We start from the raw sequence: 19752 nt of genomic DNA, 5'->3' as shown, positions 1-19752 counted from the left end.
ACAGTGAAGACAACAAAGACCCTTTCCACAAACCTCAGCTCCAAAGGAGTCAGGATAATGCACCAATCAGGCATAACATCATGTCCACCTCCTTGTTTCTGCGCTCATTGTCCATAATATCAGCTCCACTTACTGTATAGGTGCACTTTGTAGTTCTACAGTTACAGACTGTAGTCCATCTGTTTCTCTGATACTTTGTTAGTCCCACTTTTACCCTGTTCTTCAGTGGTCAGGACCCCCATGGACCCTCACAGAGCAGGTGCTATTTGGGTGGTGGATCATTCTCAGCACTGCAGTTACGCTGACGGTGGTGGTGTGTTAGTGTGTCGTGCTGGTATGAGTGGATCAGACACAGCAGTGTTCCTGGAGTTTTTAAACACTGTGCCCACTGACTGTCCACTCTATTAGACACTCCTATCTTGTCTGTCCACCTTGTAGATGTAAAGTCAGAGACGACAGCTCATCTGCTGCTGCACAGTTTGTCCTGGTCATCCTCTAGTCCTTCATCAGTGGTCACAGGACGCTGCCCACAGGACGCTGTTGGCTGGATATTCTCAGTCCAGCAGCGACACTGAGCTGTCTAAAAACTCCAGCAGCACTGCTGAGTCTGATCTACTCAGACCAGCACAACACACACTAACACACCACCACCACATCAGTGTTACTGCAGTGCTGAGAATGATCCACCACCCAAATAGTACCTGCTCTGTAAGGGTCCATGGGGGTCCTGACCACTGAAGAACAGGGTAAAAGGGGGTAACAAAGTATCAGAGAAACAGATGGACTACAGTCTGTAACTGTAGGACTACAAAGTGCACCTATACAGTAAGTGGAGCTGATAAAGTGGACAATGAGCGTAGAAACAAGGAGGTGGTCATAAATGTTATGTCTGATCGGTGGTCTAAACAAAAACAGCACAAAACACAAGATATTTCATGTTGGCAATTTCATTGTTTTTTTTTTAAATACACGTTCATTCTGAAATTAATGACTGCAATGGATGCACAGCGGAAGCCATATGGCAACAATATCCACAAACACCACTGACCTCTCCAGCTTATTGCATAGTGGGAACGTATACTGTTGTCTGGCAAGTCAACTTTTCAGATTTTTATGGAAATAATGGACATATGTTCTCTGGGCAAAGAAGAAAAAGGCCATCCATATTGTTACCAGCATACATTTCAAAAGCCAGGGTCAGTCATGGTCTGGGGGTGTATTAGTGCCCATGCAAGGGTAACACACATCTGAGAAAGCACAATTAACACTGAAAGACATGCGTCTTGGAGCAACATATGTTACCTTTTGAAGCAGGGGTCTTCCATTTCAGTCCAGCACAGTTTGGTGATTTCCTCACTCACACAGACCTGAATGGAACTCCTCTATCAAGCGGCAGATTTAGTGGGGATAAGGCAATGACCCAACTGCGCTGGACACCTGGCTGCTGGGATTTCACATACTGTCCTGGAACATTTTTGGAATTCAAGGAAAACTCCAGCAATTCAGCAAAATTACTTCAGTGGTTTAGATGTAAATCATTCGGAGCGGTTCAGTGGGAAATGTGCCTTTCTAGAGGAATTTAGAGTCAGAATTGTTCATCATTACAGTACTAGGAACCAGATGTCTGACGCATTTAATGGCTCTAAAAGCTACATCCCATTATGTTATTACACAAACTGTTTGCTTGATACCTGAGAAATTTTTCTGTGACAGTTTTTCTATGCAGTTTTGGCCCAAAGCATATTTTTAGTATAGGTTTAACTATTACTTAAAACCGCATCTCAACTGAGATCAACGCACAAGCTAACATGCTTTTGTAGCTAATAGCCCCCTCAAATTCACGTTCCCTTTGACAAATCGAGTCCTCGGCAAGGACCTGGGTGAAAACACACAGCCAGTTAGTCTTTTTAACCTTTTCGATTTCTGTAGTTCCAGTGTTGCTTGACATTATTCAGTCAATGAGGCACCCGAGGACCTGATCAAAGGGAACATTAATTTAAAGGGGGGAACTGAATTGGACACAACACCCACCGAAGCAGAAGAACCCAGGGCGAATGGAAGCTGACCGTGTCAACAACAGACTACTTGCTACTCTGCTCACTCATTTACGGGGCAGGACTGGTCTATCGCAGCTCCTCTGATGAATCACATTACTCACATAAGCTCAGAGTTTTGCTGACACAGTGTGACGCAATGCCGCCTACTCGACCAACACAAAAGGCATGCAGGGTGAAGAGATGCATGCAGGGAGTTTGTACATGAAAAGAAAAAAAATTGTATTATTATTATTACATTATTTTACCACTAACAGCGTGACATAGAACCTTACAAGTTCACTGGTCATTCTGAATGGCAGATAAAACAGTAATGTTTGTAGTTCAGACATCTGGTTCCTATTACTGCAATGGTGAACAAATTTGACTAATTTTCTCTAGAAATGCGCATTTCACAACAAACCACTCAATGAGTTGTTTACATCTAAACCACTGAACGATTCATTTTGTAAAATCGGTGGAGTTCCCCTTTAAGGACTGTATGGAATTAGGATTACCTGAATATCAGAGGGAATGAAAACCTTCCCCATTGAGGCCAGAAACTCCAAAGCAGCAAGAACCAGGTCATCAGGGCACTGCTGGAGATGCAGGCCACTCAGACAGGAAAATGCCTACAAACAACGCAAAGTTACAAATTGGTAGACAAATGATTTTGTGCTTCATTGGAATTAAAGAATTCTGATTTGTTAAGCTTAAGAGCATTGTCTGAATTTCAGAAGAAAACACTGCCAACACGGAAGGAAAGTACAATGTGGAAAATGTTTATGGTTTGTTACCTGAATTATGGCTTGTGGTTCTATATTTTTAATGAAGTTGGCTGAAATTGAGAGAAGCAGCCTCAGGGTGTCCTGAAGAGAGGGATGGACCTGAACCTGCACAGCAAACGACAACTTAACTTACAAATAGGTTGAATGTTCTGTCTACTAGACAAACCAAACATTAATCATGCTGCATCTTGTAGGCCAGGGGTCGGCAACATGCAGCTCTTTTACTGCCCTGTTGTGGCTCCACAGCTGAATTAGATTAGTAGGTAATAATAAAATAATCCTCCTTTAAAGTAAAATAAAGCTCTGCTGATCGTTCAACACAGTTTAACAATAAATGGTCTTGAACGCTGGAGTTAATGTAGAACTGCTGATTCACCCTTTAACCATGAAGATCAGCACAGACTATTGGTCACCATAGCAATGCTGACAACAATCTTGCCAAGCTAGTAGCTAACGAAACGGCAAAGAGAGATTTAAGACGAACATCGATAATTTGGAGACACTTATTTGCATGTATAATCACTCCAGCTGCTTTGCTGATACGTTTAATCTGCAATGAGAAACTGTCAAACACTAAAAAGTCACAAGGCTTAATTCAGCTGCTCATTCTCCAGCTTCTTGTCCAAATTTTCCTGTTCCACCTTAAATGGTGCAGCAATTACACACAGGAAAATTAGCACAAGATGTTGGTGAATGAAAAGCTGACTTCAGCCTTGTAAATACTCAAGCATTAAAACACAATTTGCAACAAACTTTTCTACTTTTGAGGGAAAGTTTCCTGCCAGAGATGCGAGAAAAGCAACTATAGCAGAGCAAAGCAAGTCTGTTTTCGTTACTGAGCACATACTGAGACATAATTACAGCCGCAGTGGTAAAATGTTACTTCAATATAATGGACAAAAAATGTGATTTTGATTTTCACTGAAAGGACAAAATGGATCTTCTTAACATTTGGGTTGCAACTACTGCCCTAGACAATAATATAGATCAAATATACATTTACGGCATTTGGCTGACGCTCTTATCCAGAGCAACTTACAATTTGATCATTTTACACAGGTAGGCCAAGGCAGTGTTAGGAGTCTTGCCCAAGGACCCTTATTGGTATAGTGTAGGGTGCTTACCCAGGTGGGGGATTGAACCGCCAGTCTACAGTGTAGAAGGCAGAGGTGTTACCCACTGCACTATCCAACCAAATGCAAGGACAATGAAGGATATGGGTCTGTTAAAAGTCCTTGTCTAGTTGACAGCAGCCCACAAATGAATGTGTATAGATCAAAACATCAGAATTGAATACCTTAAACTAGACATTTATTGTTCAAATTATTAATCTTATGGCTTATTTTCCTGTGAACACTAGTATTTATTCAGTAACTACCATGAAACTACAATGTAAAATATGTATTTAGAAGAGTGAAGTGCTCTTATAACTACTACTAAAGTCTTCCCACTTGGAGTCCTTGTCATTTAAAGGGTAAATATGTGATTATATTGACAATAATATTTATATTTATTATTATTTGTAGAGCACTTTTCATACCAGTTGCAGCTCAAAGTGCTCCACAGACAAGTGATAAAGTGTAGCAGTAAAACAAGATATTAAGTTTGATTTTTGTTCTATAATAGACAATATTTACAGTAACAGAAAATAAGGAAAAATTAAATGAAATTGACTTAATTTAAATACTTTTACGTAATGACCAAGATTAAAAAGAAATACGAAAAAACAAGCAAATATTTAGTTACAGGCAGAAATTTAAGGAACTGACTGTGGCAGCAGGTCTAGCTCATTTGCTTCTCTCACCTGGTTAGCACACATGAGACTCCACAGATGATGAATAACCTTCAGTGAAGAAGCCAAACATTCAGCCTGCAGGGGCTCCCCTCGGACCACCACCAGCACAGAGCCCAGTGCCTTGTTCTGAAACAAAGCAGGATGAGTAAACAAGAGAATGAGCAAATGAAAGAGAAAATACAGGGTGATTCAAAAAGATTCATCCGATTTCAAAGTGCGACATTTTTACAACCATGAGGCGCCTAGGAACCAATCACAATACAACTGAAAGAGGGGGTCATAGAGATTGACGGTCAGTGGAAGATGACTCCCTTCAGTCTGAGAGGAGATGAGACCCCTGAGCAGAATGCGTTCTGCGTTCTCCACTTCAATAAGAGTGAATCATTTACTATATAACAGCACTTTGTAGTTCTACAGTTACAGACTGTAGTCCATCTGTTTCTCTGATACTTTGTTAGGCCCCTTTTACCCTGTTCTTCAGTGGTCAGGACCCCCATGGACCCTCACAGAGCAAGTACTATTTGGGTGGTGGATCATTCTCAGCACTGCAGTAACACTGACCTAGTGGTGGTGTGCTAGTGTGTGTTGTGCTGGTACAAGTGGATCACACACAGCAGTGCTGGCTGGAGTTTTTAAACACACAAAGTATCAGAGAAACAGATGGACTACAGTCTGTAACTGTAGAACTACAAAGTGCAGCTATACAATAAGTGGAGCTGATAAAATGGACAGAGTGTAGAAAAAAAGGAGGTGGTCATAATGTTACGCCTGACTGGTGTATTTTGCTATTTTTTCCACTTTTCATGTGTATTATCATCAGCTAGCAGTAGGTTTGAAGGGAAAACAGCACTTCAGATTTTTATACATACTACAATAGAATTCTTATCCAAGAGCAATTATAAATAATCTAGTAAGGATAATAAATGTCCCTGCCTTCCTCATGGTCATAAACTTAAGGAGCAGCTATTCTTCAGTTATGGTGGGTCTGTTTTCATTCCTTTTATCAAGTTTATTCAGGGTCAGGTTTGTGAATACTGAGCACAATACTGTAGCCTTGCCCTAAATGTGCATCTACGCCTTTTCTTTTTTTAATACACACATGCTGACAGACATGCTGCCAGTTCTATGTGACTCGGCCACACTGGACCTATAACTCAATATAATGCAACATAGTTGTTTACCCAAATGAATTATTAATATTTTTTGGACTGCTTTTCAGTCCAGCATTTGAAAGCACACAGCCTGAGAAATTACATGTTCCTACTGCATGTGTTCAGCCAGCGATAAGAGAAAGGAAACCCTCATGCATCTTTCCTGCAGTCAAAGTCACTTCCCCAAACATTCCCAGGCAAATCAGTCCAACAGTCAATAGCTTTCCAAACTGCCAAATATCCAATATTTAAACAATTATATCCAGAAATTTAGTCCTAACTGAAACACTTGATAATAGAGAAATTCCCGACAGAAGGAGAAACTCCCAGTTACAGGAAATGACCTGGATAAGTGAAAGGCAGAGGGTTAGTTAGCCGTGTCCTCACCAGAGTGTTCATGCTCCCCAGCCGGGAGCCTGAGCCCTGCCAGGCATCCAGCGCTGATCTAGCTCTGCTCATCACCTCTCTCTCCACATGCAGACGCACCTCGGAACAAAGACTCCTCAGCAGAATCAAACGCCACACACAAAGGTTGTCCTCCTCAGAGGGAGCGAAGCGCTTGACGAACTCCATCTTAGAGAAACGTACAGATACACACAAGGTTATTAGGCACAGTGAGTTTTGTTCACACAGCAGGTAAAAGTGGCCCAAATCTGATTGTCTCAACAAATTCGATTTTTTTGTTTCGTTGTTCACAATGTATTTCAAATGTGATCTGTATGCGACATTAATCACCAGCATCACAGGAGCCATCATGAAGCTTCACTGACTGACAGCTGAGCTCATCACCCAGAAGGTGTTCGAGCCGTAAAAAGGGCACGGTCACTTCTTTGGTTATTGTCATCAGATTCTTTAAACTTTGCATTGTTCCTTGACTCGGCAGTCTCATTCAGCCGTTTCTTTCAAAATCTCTTCAAACACAGAGGGATGAGTTTTTGGATGAGTCTCGTCTAATTTTTTGGTACAGAAACATCAACCTAAATGTTTATGAGGTCTCAGCTGCACGAAATTATCATGAATGTGGAGTTGGATTGATGTAAAAGTCTCATGAATTGCAATCTGGCTGTTCAGACTCGCACTGCTGCATACCGGATATGAATCGCATCTCAGTACCACATACGAAAACTTATCAAATCAGTATTGAAAATGGCAGATTCACTGTGTTTTTTGCTGCTCACACTGACAAACATCTGTGTCACTTATGAAGAAAACTATCAGAATTGGGCCACTTTTACCTGCTGTGTAAACAAAGCCTTTCATACACAAAGGGTACACCCCATTAATGTACAGAATATAAGCTACATTTCAAAACAATTTAAAGCGCACATTTAAAAAGCAAAACCTCTATGTTATGGAAATAAATTCCCAGAACACCACAAAGGGCAAATCATCAATGAACCCACAACCAGGTGTATCCAGACCACATACACTGACAAATTTAAACTTCACAAGAATACGATAAAGTCATCAGCAAAGATTTTTCATTCAGATTGGACCTTTGGTAGCTGACAAAATACCTGATACTCCACTGTTACTACTACACCCTCCACCAGCACGTAATGCTTTATATTTTGGCCAAAAACTCAAAGCACTGTGAGAACTGCTGAGACTAGAAGTATACCATCACAATTAAGCAGTAGAACCCAAGAGGGTGTGTTATCACGAAATAACATCACGGCTGTGATTTGGTGGCCGTAGATCATCACAGCCGTGATGTTATTGGTGATAACACACTCCTCGAGTGTTCTACTGCTTTAATACAGCAGTTAAATAAATACAGTAAGAAATGAATAAACTGGCCGTGAACGCGGCGTTTAATATGTTTTAAATGTTCAGTTCCTTCCTCCAAATGAGTTCCTTAACGAGCAGCTTGTTGCTACATCAGAGTAACGAGCTCCACCCACTCGCTGCTCAGAAGAACAGCTAAACAACCTGGAATCAGCCAGAAATGAACCCAATACCATTCGCCAAACGTGTTGTCTGATCTTCAGAGTCTGACCAAATCAGACTGAACCATAAAACTGCTGCAATATCAAGTTCAGCTCAGTTTGGTCAGTTTTTCCAGATCAGTATTAATGTTGTTTTGTTCCAGCCAGTCTGTAAAGCTTCTTACAGCCCGTTTAGTTTGGCGAACGATGTTGGGTTCATTTCTGGCTGATTCCAGGTTGTTTAGTGTTTCTTCTGTCATAGCTGCTCAGTGGTGACGACAGTTTGGGAATTTAATGTCGTCTCATCTTCAGAGTATGAACAAATCAGCTGTCAGTCAAATGTGATCTTAATAGTGTCCGTTTTCTGTTTGTGGCAAAGTAAGAAGTAAAAACATTCAAATGGCTTGAGCGTCTCCTACAGCCGTCAAAAGTTGTTGCTTAGCAATGACGTCTCAGTGGAGTGATACAGTGTTTGTGAAAAACAATCAGCTTCTCAATCAGCTTTCGTGGCCCGAACTGTTGTATAATCAGCAATATTACATCACCTTATCCACTAGTCTTAAAATACTAATGTGTTTAAGGATAAAAAAAAAAAAAAAAGTGTTTATTTTATATAAAATATTATTATTATATTAAAAAGTGTGACAAGTCTTATTCAGTTCTATACATCAAGCAATCCAGTGGTATTCTTAATTACAGTCTTATAGCTATTCTTCCATGACTTTCTTAAGTTTAGGACTACATGTGCATAATGTGCTTGGGACACGTGTGCTTGTGTACGTGTGTGTGAAAGAGACACAGACTGACCTGGTGATTCGGAGTCATAAGGAAGAGCAGGCGCCTCAGCAGAAGACCCAGGTGGGTCAGCCGATAGCCCTCATTTGGACATGACTTTATCTACAAACACAGGTTGCAGAGGAAATGTTTAGAATTCATCACCAGAGCTCTGAAATCTTTTAGGCATGTACAGTGAATAACACTGCCTCATTAAACCTATTAAATACTTTAATATAATATAATACTTCATTAAAAGGTGGCTGTTCAGTCAAACATACTGTTAACAGGCTACTAAGTGTTGTGATTTTCAGGGCTTAATGCCAATTTTGAAAGTGGTTAGCAACTGTATTGTATTATGTGACACACAGGTATATCATAATACTCAATGTACTAAAACATAATCTGTTCATAAAGTGCTCATATGCCCGCAACATAATCCTATCTGGCCTGCAAAATTAGGTCCCACTTTATATTAAGTGTCCCTAATAACTGTGTAGTTATATGTGAACAACTTATGCAACAACAGTGGAACTACTAATGTTTTAGTCACTGTTATTGACGGATTACAGCAGTACATCTTATGTAATTACACATGTGTAGCAACTTCAGTTGTTATATAGGTACAGTGCAATTAGTGATAATTATAGAATGGCAATTAATGTGATGTGATTAGTCACTTTGTTACAGCAGCTGTTCCACAGTAATTATGTAAACCAAATGTAAAAAAAAACAAAAAAAAACTTGTGTATCAAAAAGATGCTTGTGTAATTACAAGAGGCAAAATATACATGTGTAAGTACACAGGCTGTACTGCTGTAATCCATCTGTAACGCTGGTTAAATCGTCAGTAGTTACAGTGTTGTTAAATAGGCTATTGATGTGTAACTACACAGAGACACTTAGTATAAAATGGGACCCAAAATGATTTTCATTTTCTATAGGCCCATTTCACAAGAAACGGAAGTGCATAAGCGCTGGGTAAAACGGGTTTCGCTACTGTCTTACGGACAGTTATTAATCTCTGATATACAGGCATTCGTATCACTTCAGCTCACCACAGAAAGATGTATCACTTTGTCATAGTTGCCAAGATTGAAACTAAATAAAGGATATAAAGTTCTAATTATTCGTTAAAAAAAAAAAAAAGCTCTTTCACAGCTATCAGAGTACAGTAACGTCAGCTAAGCCTAAAGAGTGATAAATTAATGCAAAGATGAAAATAACTAGAACCAAAACGCTAGATAAGCCATATTAGTTGGAGATGTTGAAACAGCTCTCTAACAATAAAGTAATTAAAGTGGCAAAAAGCTAAACATGTGCACATCCCAGCAGGGGGCGTGCCAGGCCATCAGTCTCCGTAGTGCCCGTGGATGTTTTATTTGCATTCATAAGCACTCTGCACACACTTTCCTGATACGTTTAATCTGCAAAGAGAAACTGTCAAACACTGAAAAGTCACGAGGCTGAAGTCAGCTTCTCATTTGGCATTTTCTTGTTCGACCTTAAATAGTGCAGCATTGACATTTAAGGCAGAACCACCGTCACTAGTGGACGAACATCTACCCTCCGCTGAGCGGCCACAGTCACTGATCAATTTTGAGGGAGTGAAAGAAAACCGTTCCTCTGAAAGCGGCTGAAGCAGCAACTTTAAAGCACAAACTGCGTTTGGTGTAACGTTAATCAGCAGTGCTCAACTGCAAACACAGAGGTTCTTTTACTCTGTATGAAACATTTTGTTTATTAATTTGCACAAACCTGTTTTCCGCTGCTCATCGTCAGCTGACAAACCAATGAATCTGACATGAAGCCGTTTTTACTTCAAACTAGAACACCTGAGTGAGCTCTACTTGTCTTTGTTGTTATTGCTTTTTTTAATAGCGCTCCCTGCAACTACTACTCCAGCAGAGTGATTAATAATCAAATAAAAACACAGATGTTCTCTGGCCCACAGATTTATAAAGGGTTTTTAATATGGTCCTTTTAGTGGTTGAGTTTGACACCTCTGCTCTAGGGTCTCACACTAGAGGTCGGCTCAGACCAAAAAAAAGAGCACATCACCCAAATTGGATATGCCTTTTTGCTGTATTCAAGCATTTCAACAGCACAGATTCTGTATCTGAACGGACCTATTTTTCAAATCAAAAAGATTTTGATTCTGATTCAACACAAAAGGTGTTCGATTGTTGATACAGATACACAATTTTGTTACTACAGTTGTCTTCAGACAAAATAGATTTAGACCAAGATTACACCATGCTTATTCGTCAGTGAGGGCAGGAGCAGCGGCTCTCGTTCCTCTGCAGATCCATACAAGTGAAATCTCATGATCATCCATGAATTTGGGAAACGCTTCTGTAGGAACAGTGAAATTACTCTTCAAACAGGCTGCCAGCACAAGCAGCTTCCCAGTTTTATGTAATAAAAATCTGCAATTGAACGGAAACTAAACTGAGTATTACAACCACCATTTCCTTATAAAAGCCGTGTCCCACAGAGTGAGAGACACAATTCAAGGAAGTTCAGGACCAAAGTGAAAAGTACATTTATTACTAAGACCACTAGTCTGCGCAGTCTCACCTCATCTTCCTCGGACAGGCACATTTCTTATCTTTACCAGACGATTTTGCTTTTCCTTCACACTGACTGTTCACATTTATTTTGCATTCTGAATGTTTGTAGTGATCTATGAGAATTTGCTGGGAGTTTTTGTTGAACACTGTTTTGCTGTACATACTTTTATGATCTTACACTGCAAATGTTTATAGACCTGTCAGTGAGTCTGTATACATGCACTCAATAATCAGAGCATAATCAGACTTCTGCAGTTATGTTTTTTTTTGTTGTTTTTTTTAAATCGTCATGTAAACACCACACTTCTGATCTAGAAATCTGATTAAGGAACCCGATAAAAGGATTTTAGCTCAGTAATCAGATTTCTCAGTGCATGTAAACTTTCTAATGGATTTCTCAGTGCATGTAAACTTTCTAATGGATTTCTCAGTGCATGTAAACTTTCTAATGGATTTCTCAGTGCATGTAAACTTTCTAATGGATTTCTCAGTGCATGTAAACTTTCTAATGGATTTCTCAGTGCATGTAAACTTTCTAATGGATTTCTCAGTGCATGTAAACTTTCTAATGGATTTCTCAGTGCATGTAAACTTTCTAATGGATTTCTCAGTGCATGTAAACTTTCTAATGGATTTCTCAGTGCATGTAAACTTTCTATTAGATTTCTCAGTGCATGTAAACTTTCTAATGGATTTCTCAGTGCATGTAAACTTTCTAATGGATTTCTCAGTGCATGTAAACTTTCTAATGGATTTCTCAGTGCATGTAAACTTTCTATTAGATTTCTCAGTGCATGTAAACTTTCTAATGGATTTCTCAGTGCATGTAAACTTTCTAATGGATTTCTCAGTGCATGTAAACTTTCTAATGGATTTCTCAGTGCATGTAAACTTTCTAATGGATTTCTCAGTGCATGTAAACTTTCTAATGGATTTCTCAGTGCATGTAAACTTTCTATTAGATTTCTCAGTGCATGTAAACTTTCTAATGGATTTCTCAGTGCATGTAAACTTTCTAATGGATTTCTCAGTGCATGTAAACTTTCTAATGGATTTCTCAGTGCATGTAAACTTTCTAATGGATTTCTCAGTTCATGTAAACTTTCTAATGGATTTCTCAGTCTGTGCATGCGCAAGATACGTGCATCTGATATTCTGCATTTATTGCATTATTAAGTGCATGTAAACACAATGACATTCTTTTATCTGATTCCACAGAAAACTTGTGGGAAATGAAACATCTCCAGTACAGCCTAATTATATATTTCTTTTCCCAGCTACATTAAACTACTACCTTTAGGCTACTTTAGCAAACAACGCTTAGTTACCGAATGTTTAGTAGCTGCACAACAAGGCATTTCATAATGTATCCTGACAAATCCTATTTTTCCATCCTAGGGTTTCATAATTTGTTTGATGTAACGTAAGCTAATATTTGTTTCCTTTAAGAAAAACAAACTAATAAACAGTGTTATTTGTCCCTCCCAGGACAGATATCCAGAAACACACTGGAGAACTGACACAAAGATCAAATTCCAGCTGGAAACACTTACCAGGTGAGCTATGATGATAACGTGGTGCAAACACAACTCAGCTGTGCCGTACCTGCAAAGGGACACAAAGAAAGAGAGAGAAATAGAGAAACATGCATTCATTCAACTGAACTGCCACACAAACATATGAGTGGACTGAATTTATCCGACTGGTCTATTTATTAAAACAATAATCCACAACATGTTGTGGGTTACTACGATTTTTTCATGGGAAAGGCACGATGCAAAACGGTGAAACGCTGGCCAACATAAAATATGCTAAAATACACAACTTTTCAAAAGGTATTATTAATAAAAAAAAAAGACATAAACAAGTATTCCGCCAAGAAATGTAGTTCCTTTAGGATGCAGTATTGTTGCCAAGCAAGCATGGCCCACTGAATGAGGAGAATCCATTACTGTATACTGCAGTTGTATAACAATGAACATATGATAACACAGCACTGTTAACAGAGCAAGGGTTTCTCGTGCCGTGGTGCAGCGATACAGAGTTGAGTTGCTGTGAGGCCGTCATAGAAGTGGTATATTGTAAACTATACAACGGCTTTGAACGCAGCTCAGTCAAATCAGATTTTAGGATCAGAAATATCTGTTTTATAATCTTCATTAATCTGTTGATGGCTTTGGAAGTTAGTCTCTAAATTAAAAGGAAAAGTCCCAAGAGTAAATTCAGAGGTGTAGTCCCTCTTAAAAATATATATAAATTTTAAATTTCACAATAACAGGTTTTTCACAAACACTATCACTTCGATGAGACGCCGTTGCTAAGGAACGACTTTGACAGCTGTAGGAGACGCTCAAAACATCTGAATGTTTTTACTTCTTACTTTGACCACAAACAGAAAACAGACACTTTTAAGATCACATTTGACCGACAGCTGATTTGGTCAGACTCTGAAGATGAGACGACACTAAATTCCCAAACTGTCGTCACCACTGAGCAGCTTTTCAGTCGGCAGCTGTGACAGAAGAACAGCTAAACAACCTGGAATCAGCCAGAAATGAACCAAAGTCGTGTCGTCTGATCTTCAGAGTCTGACCAAATCAGACTGAGCCATAAAACTGACCCAATAAAAAACAGCAAAGCTGCTCAGTGGTGACGACAGTTTGGGAATTTAGTGTAAGGAGCTGGAGAATGAACTGGCGGCTGAGCAGCGAGTGGCCGGAGTTTGTTACTGCTCGTTAAGGAACTATAATTTGGAGGAAGGAACTGAACATTAAAACATATTAAACGCTGCGTTCACGGCCCAGTTTATTCATTTCTTACTGTACTTATTTAACTGCTGTATTAAAGCAGTAGGACACAAGAAGAGTGTGTTATCACCAGTAACATCACGGCTGTGATGATCTACGAACACCTAATCACAGCCGTGATGTTATTTCATGATAACACTCCCTCTCGGGTTCTATTGCTTAAACAAACCACAGTAAACCTTAACTTAAACCACTAGTGGCATGACTCAGCACAATGTATTTGCATCATATGTAATTTTGCATCACTTTATATTTGTTAACGTCGTAAACATTTTGGTCAAAGCTTCTGTGCGGGAACAACACAGTGTTTCTTGGACTATATCATCAGGTATATCAGGCACAATTCAAAAGGTTATCAGCCGAACGCAAAGCAACGTTGAACCATATCACAAAAAGCATTTTTGTGCCTTTAGGTTTTAGCCACAGAGCTCTTCTTTATATACAGGAAACAAGTTATTTTTCTCATGAAAAATGTGGACACCCCTCTGAATGTTCCTGTTCGCTCTCAGTGAGCACTATGGAAAATCTGCACGCACACTTACCGTGCCAGGAAGCACCAGACGTCTGTGGCCAAGAGAGCCGTCTGCGTGTCCGACTGAAGCACAGCGCCTAACAGGGCGCGTTCCTTCCGATGAAGGGTTGTGGGAGTAGGAAAGGGAGTTTGAGAGAAAAAGAGAGAGAGGGACATTTAGCAGATAATCTGTGAAATAACTGTGGCCCTGCTTTTCATTTACATGCTCAATTTTAGCTGTCAAATGAGATCGACAGCCACACTAAGTCTACACAAACATGTTCTATTTCTCTACATAGAGCAGATGCCATATCATGCTCCTCAAGACCAGCAACCATGTACAGTTTTGTGCAGCTTCCCAGCCCTGATCCTGGAGCAGACACATCTCTCTGCTCCATCACACCGTTATCATCTCCTTGTTGAGTTGAAAGGAGTGCGTTACAAACTACATAAACTCAAAAACCTGGTTTCTAAATGGTTCTCATGGATGGCTTATTATGGTTATATAGGACGGAATTTGTGTACAACGCATTTTTTCCATTGAAAACACAGACTCCTTCAGTACTTTAACAAAAAAAGCATTGAGGCCACCAGATTTCAGCTTATTTGTGAGTCATAAAAGATGGATTAATGAATAAAGGGATAGATAGTGCCTGTAATTTAGTTAACATATTTACTAAGAGAGGCACAAATTATCATCAGTCTACTGACAATTTGCGCCAGTGAAGGTGGCCAATTTATCAGCTTGTCAATGAAGAACTTCTGAGTAAATGAAATTCACAATTAACATATTTTCAGCACAAAGTAATCACATTTGGCTCACATGCTTTTTATTTCCTGCAACGCAGTTTCAGCTTTTTGTTTTAGGTTCAAACATAACCTCTTAATATTATATATATGTAAATATATAAACATATGTAATTTTTTAACTTGTATTTTCAAGTCTTTGCAATTCAAACTAAGTCATACAAATAATTCTTTCACTGTACTTTACACCATGAATGAATTACAATCATGTTTTTTAATAAATGTATAACATGCCAATCATCTGCAATTTTGTTTTATTTATTGTTGTCTGAAAGCATCAAACCTACTTGCTGCAAAAAGAGTGTGAGAAAATGCTGCAGTGTTGGAAGCTAAAATAAAATAAAAATGTGGACCGTGGTCTGGAAAATTTGTGCTTGAAGTGCCATTATTTCAAACACCTTGTACAGGTCTCACTCATAAAGCACTATAATTATGCAGTGCAGGGTACTGACCAGTGGGGGGAAGTGTTGAGCAGGCAGTGCTGCCACACAGCCACACAGGTGCACGCAAACATGTTGGTGCAGGCTGACCTTAACCTGAGCCTGGCCTTGTAGCATCACCCCCGGCAACCGCACTGGCATGGCCCGCTCCAGCGGGCAATGGCGAAAACTCAGAAACACTGCTTCAAAGATAGACAGCCTGGAGAAAGAGATGGAAGAAGGAGAAAAATGAGGAAAGAACATGAGAAAAGTGCGAGAGAGAAAGACACTGTCCTCATTTTTCACCTACACTCAATAAAATGTCATATATTACAAATCATCATGGTCAGGGAACCGGCCATGTGACCAGAAGGTCGCCGGTTTGATTCCCTGAGCTGACAGAAATTACTGAAAAGGCCTTGAGCAAAACACCTAAGCCCCCAACTGCTCCCCGCGCACTGTGGATAGGGCTGCCCACTGCTCCGGGCAAGTGTACTCACTGCCCCCTAGTGTGTATGTATTCACTAGTGTGTAGTGTCCACTAGCCCACTATTCACTAGTGTCCTGTGTGCAGACTAGAGGATGACCAACTGGTGGCTGGATATTTTTAGTTGGTGGACTATTCTCAGTCCAGCAGTTACACTGAGGTGCTTAAAAACCTCCAACAGTGCTGCTGTGTCTGATCCACTTGTACCAGCACAACACACACTAACACACCACCACTACATCAGTGTTACTGCAGTGCTGAGAATGACCCACTACCCAAATAGTACTTGCTCTGTGAGGGTCCATGGGGGTCCTGACCACTGAAGAACAGTGTAAAAGGGGGATAAAGTATCAGAGAAACAGATGGACTACAATCTGTAACTGTAGAACTAAAAAGTGACCTATAGAGTAAGTGGAGCGGATAAAATGGACAATGAGTGTAGAAACAAGAAGGGGGTCATAATGTTATGCCTGATCAGTGTATATTCTGCCCAGCCAGTATTAGTCAAATTTTTTTGTTCGATTCCCTGGCCAGGTGACCGGGGTCCTCTCTGTGTGGAGTCTGCATGTTCTCCCTGTGTCTGTTTCCTCCCACAGTCCAAAGACAGTCAGGCCAATTGGACATGTGACATTGCCCCGAGTGATTGTGTGTGTCTATCTGTCTGCCCTGTGATGGACTGGCGACCTGTTCAGGGTGTATCCTGCCTTCCACCCGATGACCGCTGGGATAGGCTCCAGCACCGCACCGTAAATTATGGTGGAAAATAAGTATTTGGTCAATAACAAAAGTTCAACTCAATACTTTGTAACATAACCTTTGTTGGTAATGACAGAGGTCAAACGTTTCCTTTAAGTCTTCACCAGGTTTGCACACACTGTAGCTGGTATTTTGGCCCATTCCTCCTGCACATCTCCTCTAGAGCAGTGATGTTTTGGGGCTGTCGCTGGGCAACACGGACTTTCAACTCCCTCCACAAATTTTCTATGTGGTTGAGGTCTGGAGACTGGCTAGGCCACTCCAGGACCTTGAAATGCTTTTTACGGAGCCACTCCTTCGTTGCCCGAGCGGTGTGTTTGGGATCATTGTCATGCTGGAAGACCAGCCACGTTCCATCTTCAATGCTCTCACTGATGGAAGGAGGTTTTGGGCTAAAATCTCATGATAAATGGCCCCGTTCATTCTTCCCTTAACACGGATCAGTCGTCCTGTCCCCTTTGCAGAAAAACAGCCCCAAAGCATGAGGTTTCCACCCCCATGCTTCACAGTAGGTTTGGTGTTCTTGGATGCAACTCAGCATTCTTCTTCCTCCAAACACGACAAGTTGAGTTTTTACCAAAAAGTTCGATATTTTGGTTTCATCTGACCACATGATATTCTCCCAATCCTCTTCTGGATCATACATATGCTCTCTGGCAAACTTCAGATGGCCTGGACATGTACTGGCTTAAGCAGGGGGACACGCCTTGCACTGCAGGATTTGAGTCCCTCTCAGCGTAGTGTGTTATTGATGGTAGCCTTTGTTACTTTGGTCCCAGCTCTCTGCAGGTCATTCATCAGGTCCCTCCATGTAGTTCTGGGATTTTTGTTCACCGTTCTCATGATCATTTTGACCCCAAGGGATGAGATCTTGCGTGGGGCCCCAGATCGAGGGAGATTATCAATGGTCTTATATGTCTTCCATTTTCTTACAATTGCTCCCACAGTTGATTTATTCACACCAACCTGCTTGCCTATTGAAGATTCACTCTTCCCAGCCTGGTGCAGGTCTACAATTTCCTTCCTGGTGTCCTTCGACAGCTCTTTGGTCTTGGCCATGGTTGAGTTTGGAGTCTGACTGTTTGAGGCTGTGGACAGGTGTCTTTTATACAGATAACGAGGTCAAACAGGTGCCATTAATACAGGTAATGAGTGGAGGACAGAAGAGCTTCTTAAAGAAGAAGTTACAGGTCTGTGAGAGCCAGAAATCTTGCTTGTTTGTGGGTGACCAAATAATTATTTTCCACCATAATTTACAAATAAATTCTGTAAAAATCCTACAATGTGATTTCCTGGATTTTTTTTTCTCATATTGTCTCTCATAGTTGAAGAGTACCTGATGAAAATTACAGACCTCTCTCTTCTTTCTAACTAGGAGAACTTGCACAATCAGTGGCTGACTAAATACTTTTCTTCCCCACTGTAACAATGCATACAATACCAGTATTGCGAAGGCCAGTATTGTGATAATTATTAGTAATTATTAATAAACTATATTGTACAGCCCTTCCAGACACCACCTTAGGCTTAAGCTGTAGGAATGTTCAACTCCTGGTAATGAATTGTTGCATGTATTGTAACTGTTCAAACTATAGTCACAGTGACAGCATCTGACTCTGCAACTAACAGCAAAGACTTTTTAACCAAACATCTCAGGCAGGTTTTAGGTGGCACACCTTGGTGTTTCCTCTGAAAACTGACTGCCGTCACACCACAGGCACAGTGTGTCCTCTGGCTGAGAGAAGAGCTTTCCCAGAACGTCCACCAGCAGCAGACACTGAGGTAGAGTGAGCTCCGGACGGCAATCTAAACACCAACCAAAATGATAGATTTTAGGCACATGATCGAGGACAGCGGGGCGATCACACAATCAGATTCTAAAAAAGGACAAAATGTAAAGTTGCTTCAGTTTAACTAAACAAATTCTTACACAGTAGTTGCCAACCCACCTTCTGGATACAAACCGTCCTACAAAGTTTTGATCCGATACTTCGTCAGCCACAGATGCTTTAAATAATTAAAGCATTTCAAAATTACTTTTTCCCCCTCTAGAGAGGCTTTATGAGCCGGATCAAGTACAGGGTGATTCAAAAAGATTAATCACCATAGTTTTACAACCGTGAAGCCCCAAGGAACCAATCACAATCCAAATTGAAAGAGGCTGACTGCCACTGGAAGATGGCTCCCTTCAGTTTAAGATTAACTGACCCTTATTAGTCCCAACAACAGGGAAATTTCACCTCCACATTTAACCCATCTGTGAAGTGAAACACCACATACACTCTAGTGAGCACACACACACTAGGGGGCAGTGAGTACACTTGCCCAGAGCGGTGGGCAGCCTAATCCGCAGCACCTGGGGAGCAGTTGGGGGTTAGGTGTCTTGCTCAAGGACACTTCAGTCATGTGCTGCCAGCTCTGGGGATCGAACCAGCAACCTTCCAGTCACGAGGTTGGTTCCTTAACCTCCAGCCCATGACTGCATGATTTCTGTCAGCAGTGAAGCTCCAACAGCTCAGAGCGTTCGTCGTTGGTTTCACAGCAGTGGATGATCTCTGAAATTGCACTGAAAGAGCTGTGAGTGCAGCGACACCCGACATGCTCAATCCAGTATGGGATGAGTTTGACTGTGGTGTTGATGTCCGTACAGCTGGAGGAGGTTCAGACTGAGACCTTGTACAATTCCATAATAAACTATATGCTCATTTAAACAGTTTACAGTTCACTGCATTGATCTGTAATGCTTTACAAGGGAAATAAAGCATGTTGAAACTGAATTAATCTTTTGGAATCACCCTGTATGTTGGGTTTCAAACTTCTGGGTTGCAGCAAAGCTTAGCAGAAAGGCAGATTTCCAAGAGAATTACATGAAAAGGACACTCCACATGTTAAAAAGAATAAACCCGTTACACTTTGTAACTAA

The 19752-nt window shown here is 40.6% G+C and overlaps 1 protein-coding gene across 3 annotated transcripts in view; it reads right to left on the bottom strand.

The window, feature by feature from the left end:
* c4h1orf112 (chromosome 4 C1orf112 homolog) overlaps positions 1–19752 on the bottom strand; it is a 35048-nt gene that overhangs the window by 4019 nt on the left and 11277 nt on the right. For all 3 annotated transcript variants that reach the window (XM_037537855.1, XM_037537853.1, XM_037537854.1), the window contains exons 13-21: positions 18506–18635; positions 15620–15806; positions 14392–14474; positions 12596–12647; positions 8503–8592; positions 6155–6340; positions 4626–4742; positions 2831–2926; positions 2552–2665 (exon numbers count right to left, since the gene is read on the bottom strand). In XM_037537855.1, the coding sequence (XP_037393752.1) occupies positions 2552–2665; positions 2831–2926; positions 4626–4742; positions 6155–6340; positions 8503–8592; positions 12596–12647; positions 14392–14474; positions 15620–15806; positions 18506–18635 (1055 nt within the window). The remainder of the gene's footprint in view (positions 1–2551; positions 2666–2830; positions 2927–4625; positions 4743–6154; positions 6341–8502; positions 8593–12595; positions 12648–14391; positions 14475–15619; positions 15807–18505; positions 18636–19752) is intronic.

This window comes from Pygocentrus nattereri, chromosome 4 (assembly GCF_015220715.1).
Source record: "Pygocentrus nattereri isolate fPygNat1 chromosome 4, fPygNat1.pri, whole genome shotgun sequence".
NCBI lineage: Eukaryota > Metazoa > Chordata > Actinopteri > Characiformes > Serrasalmidae > Pygocentrus > Pygocentrus nattereri.
Note: the sequence above shows the minus strand (reverse complement) of the source record. Positions and strands in the feature narration are given on the sequence as shown.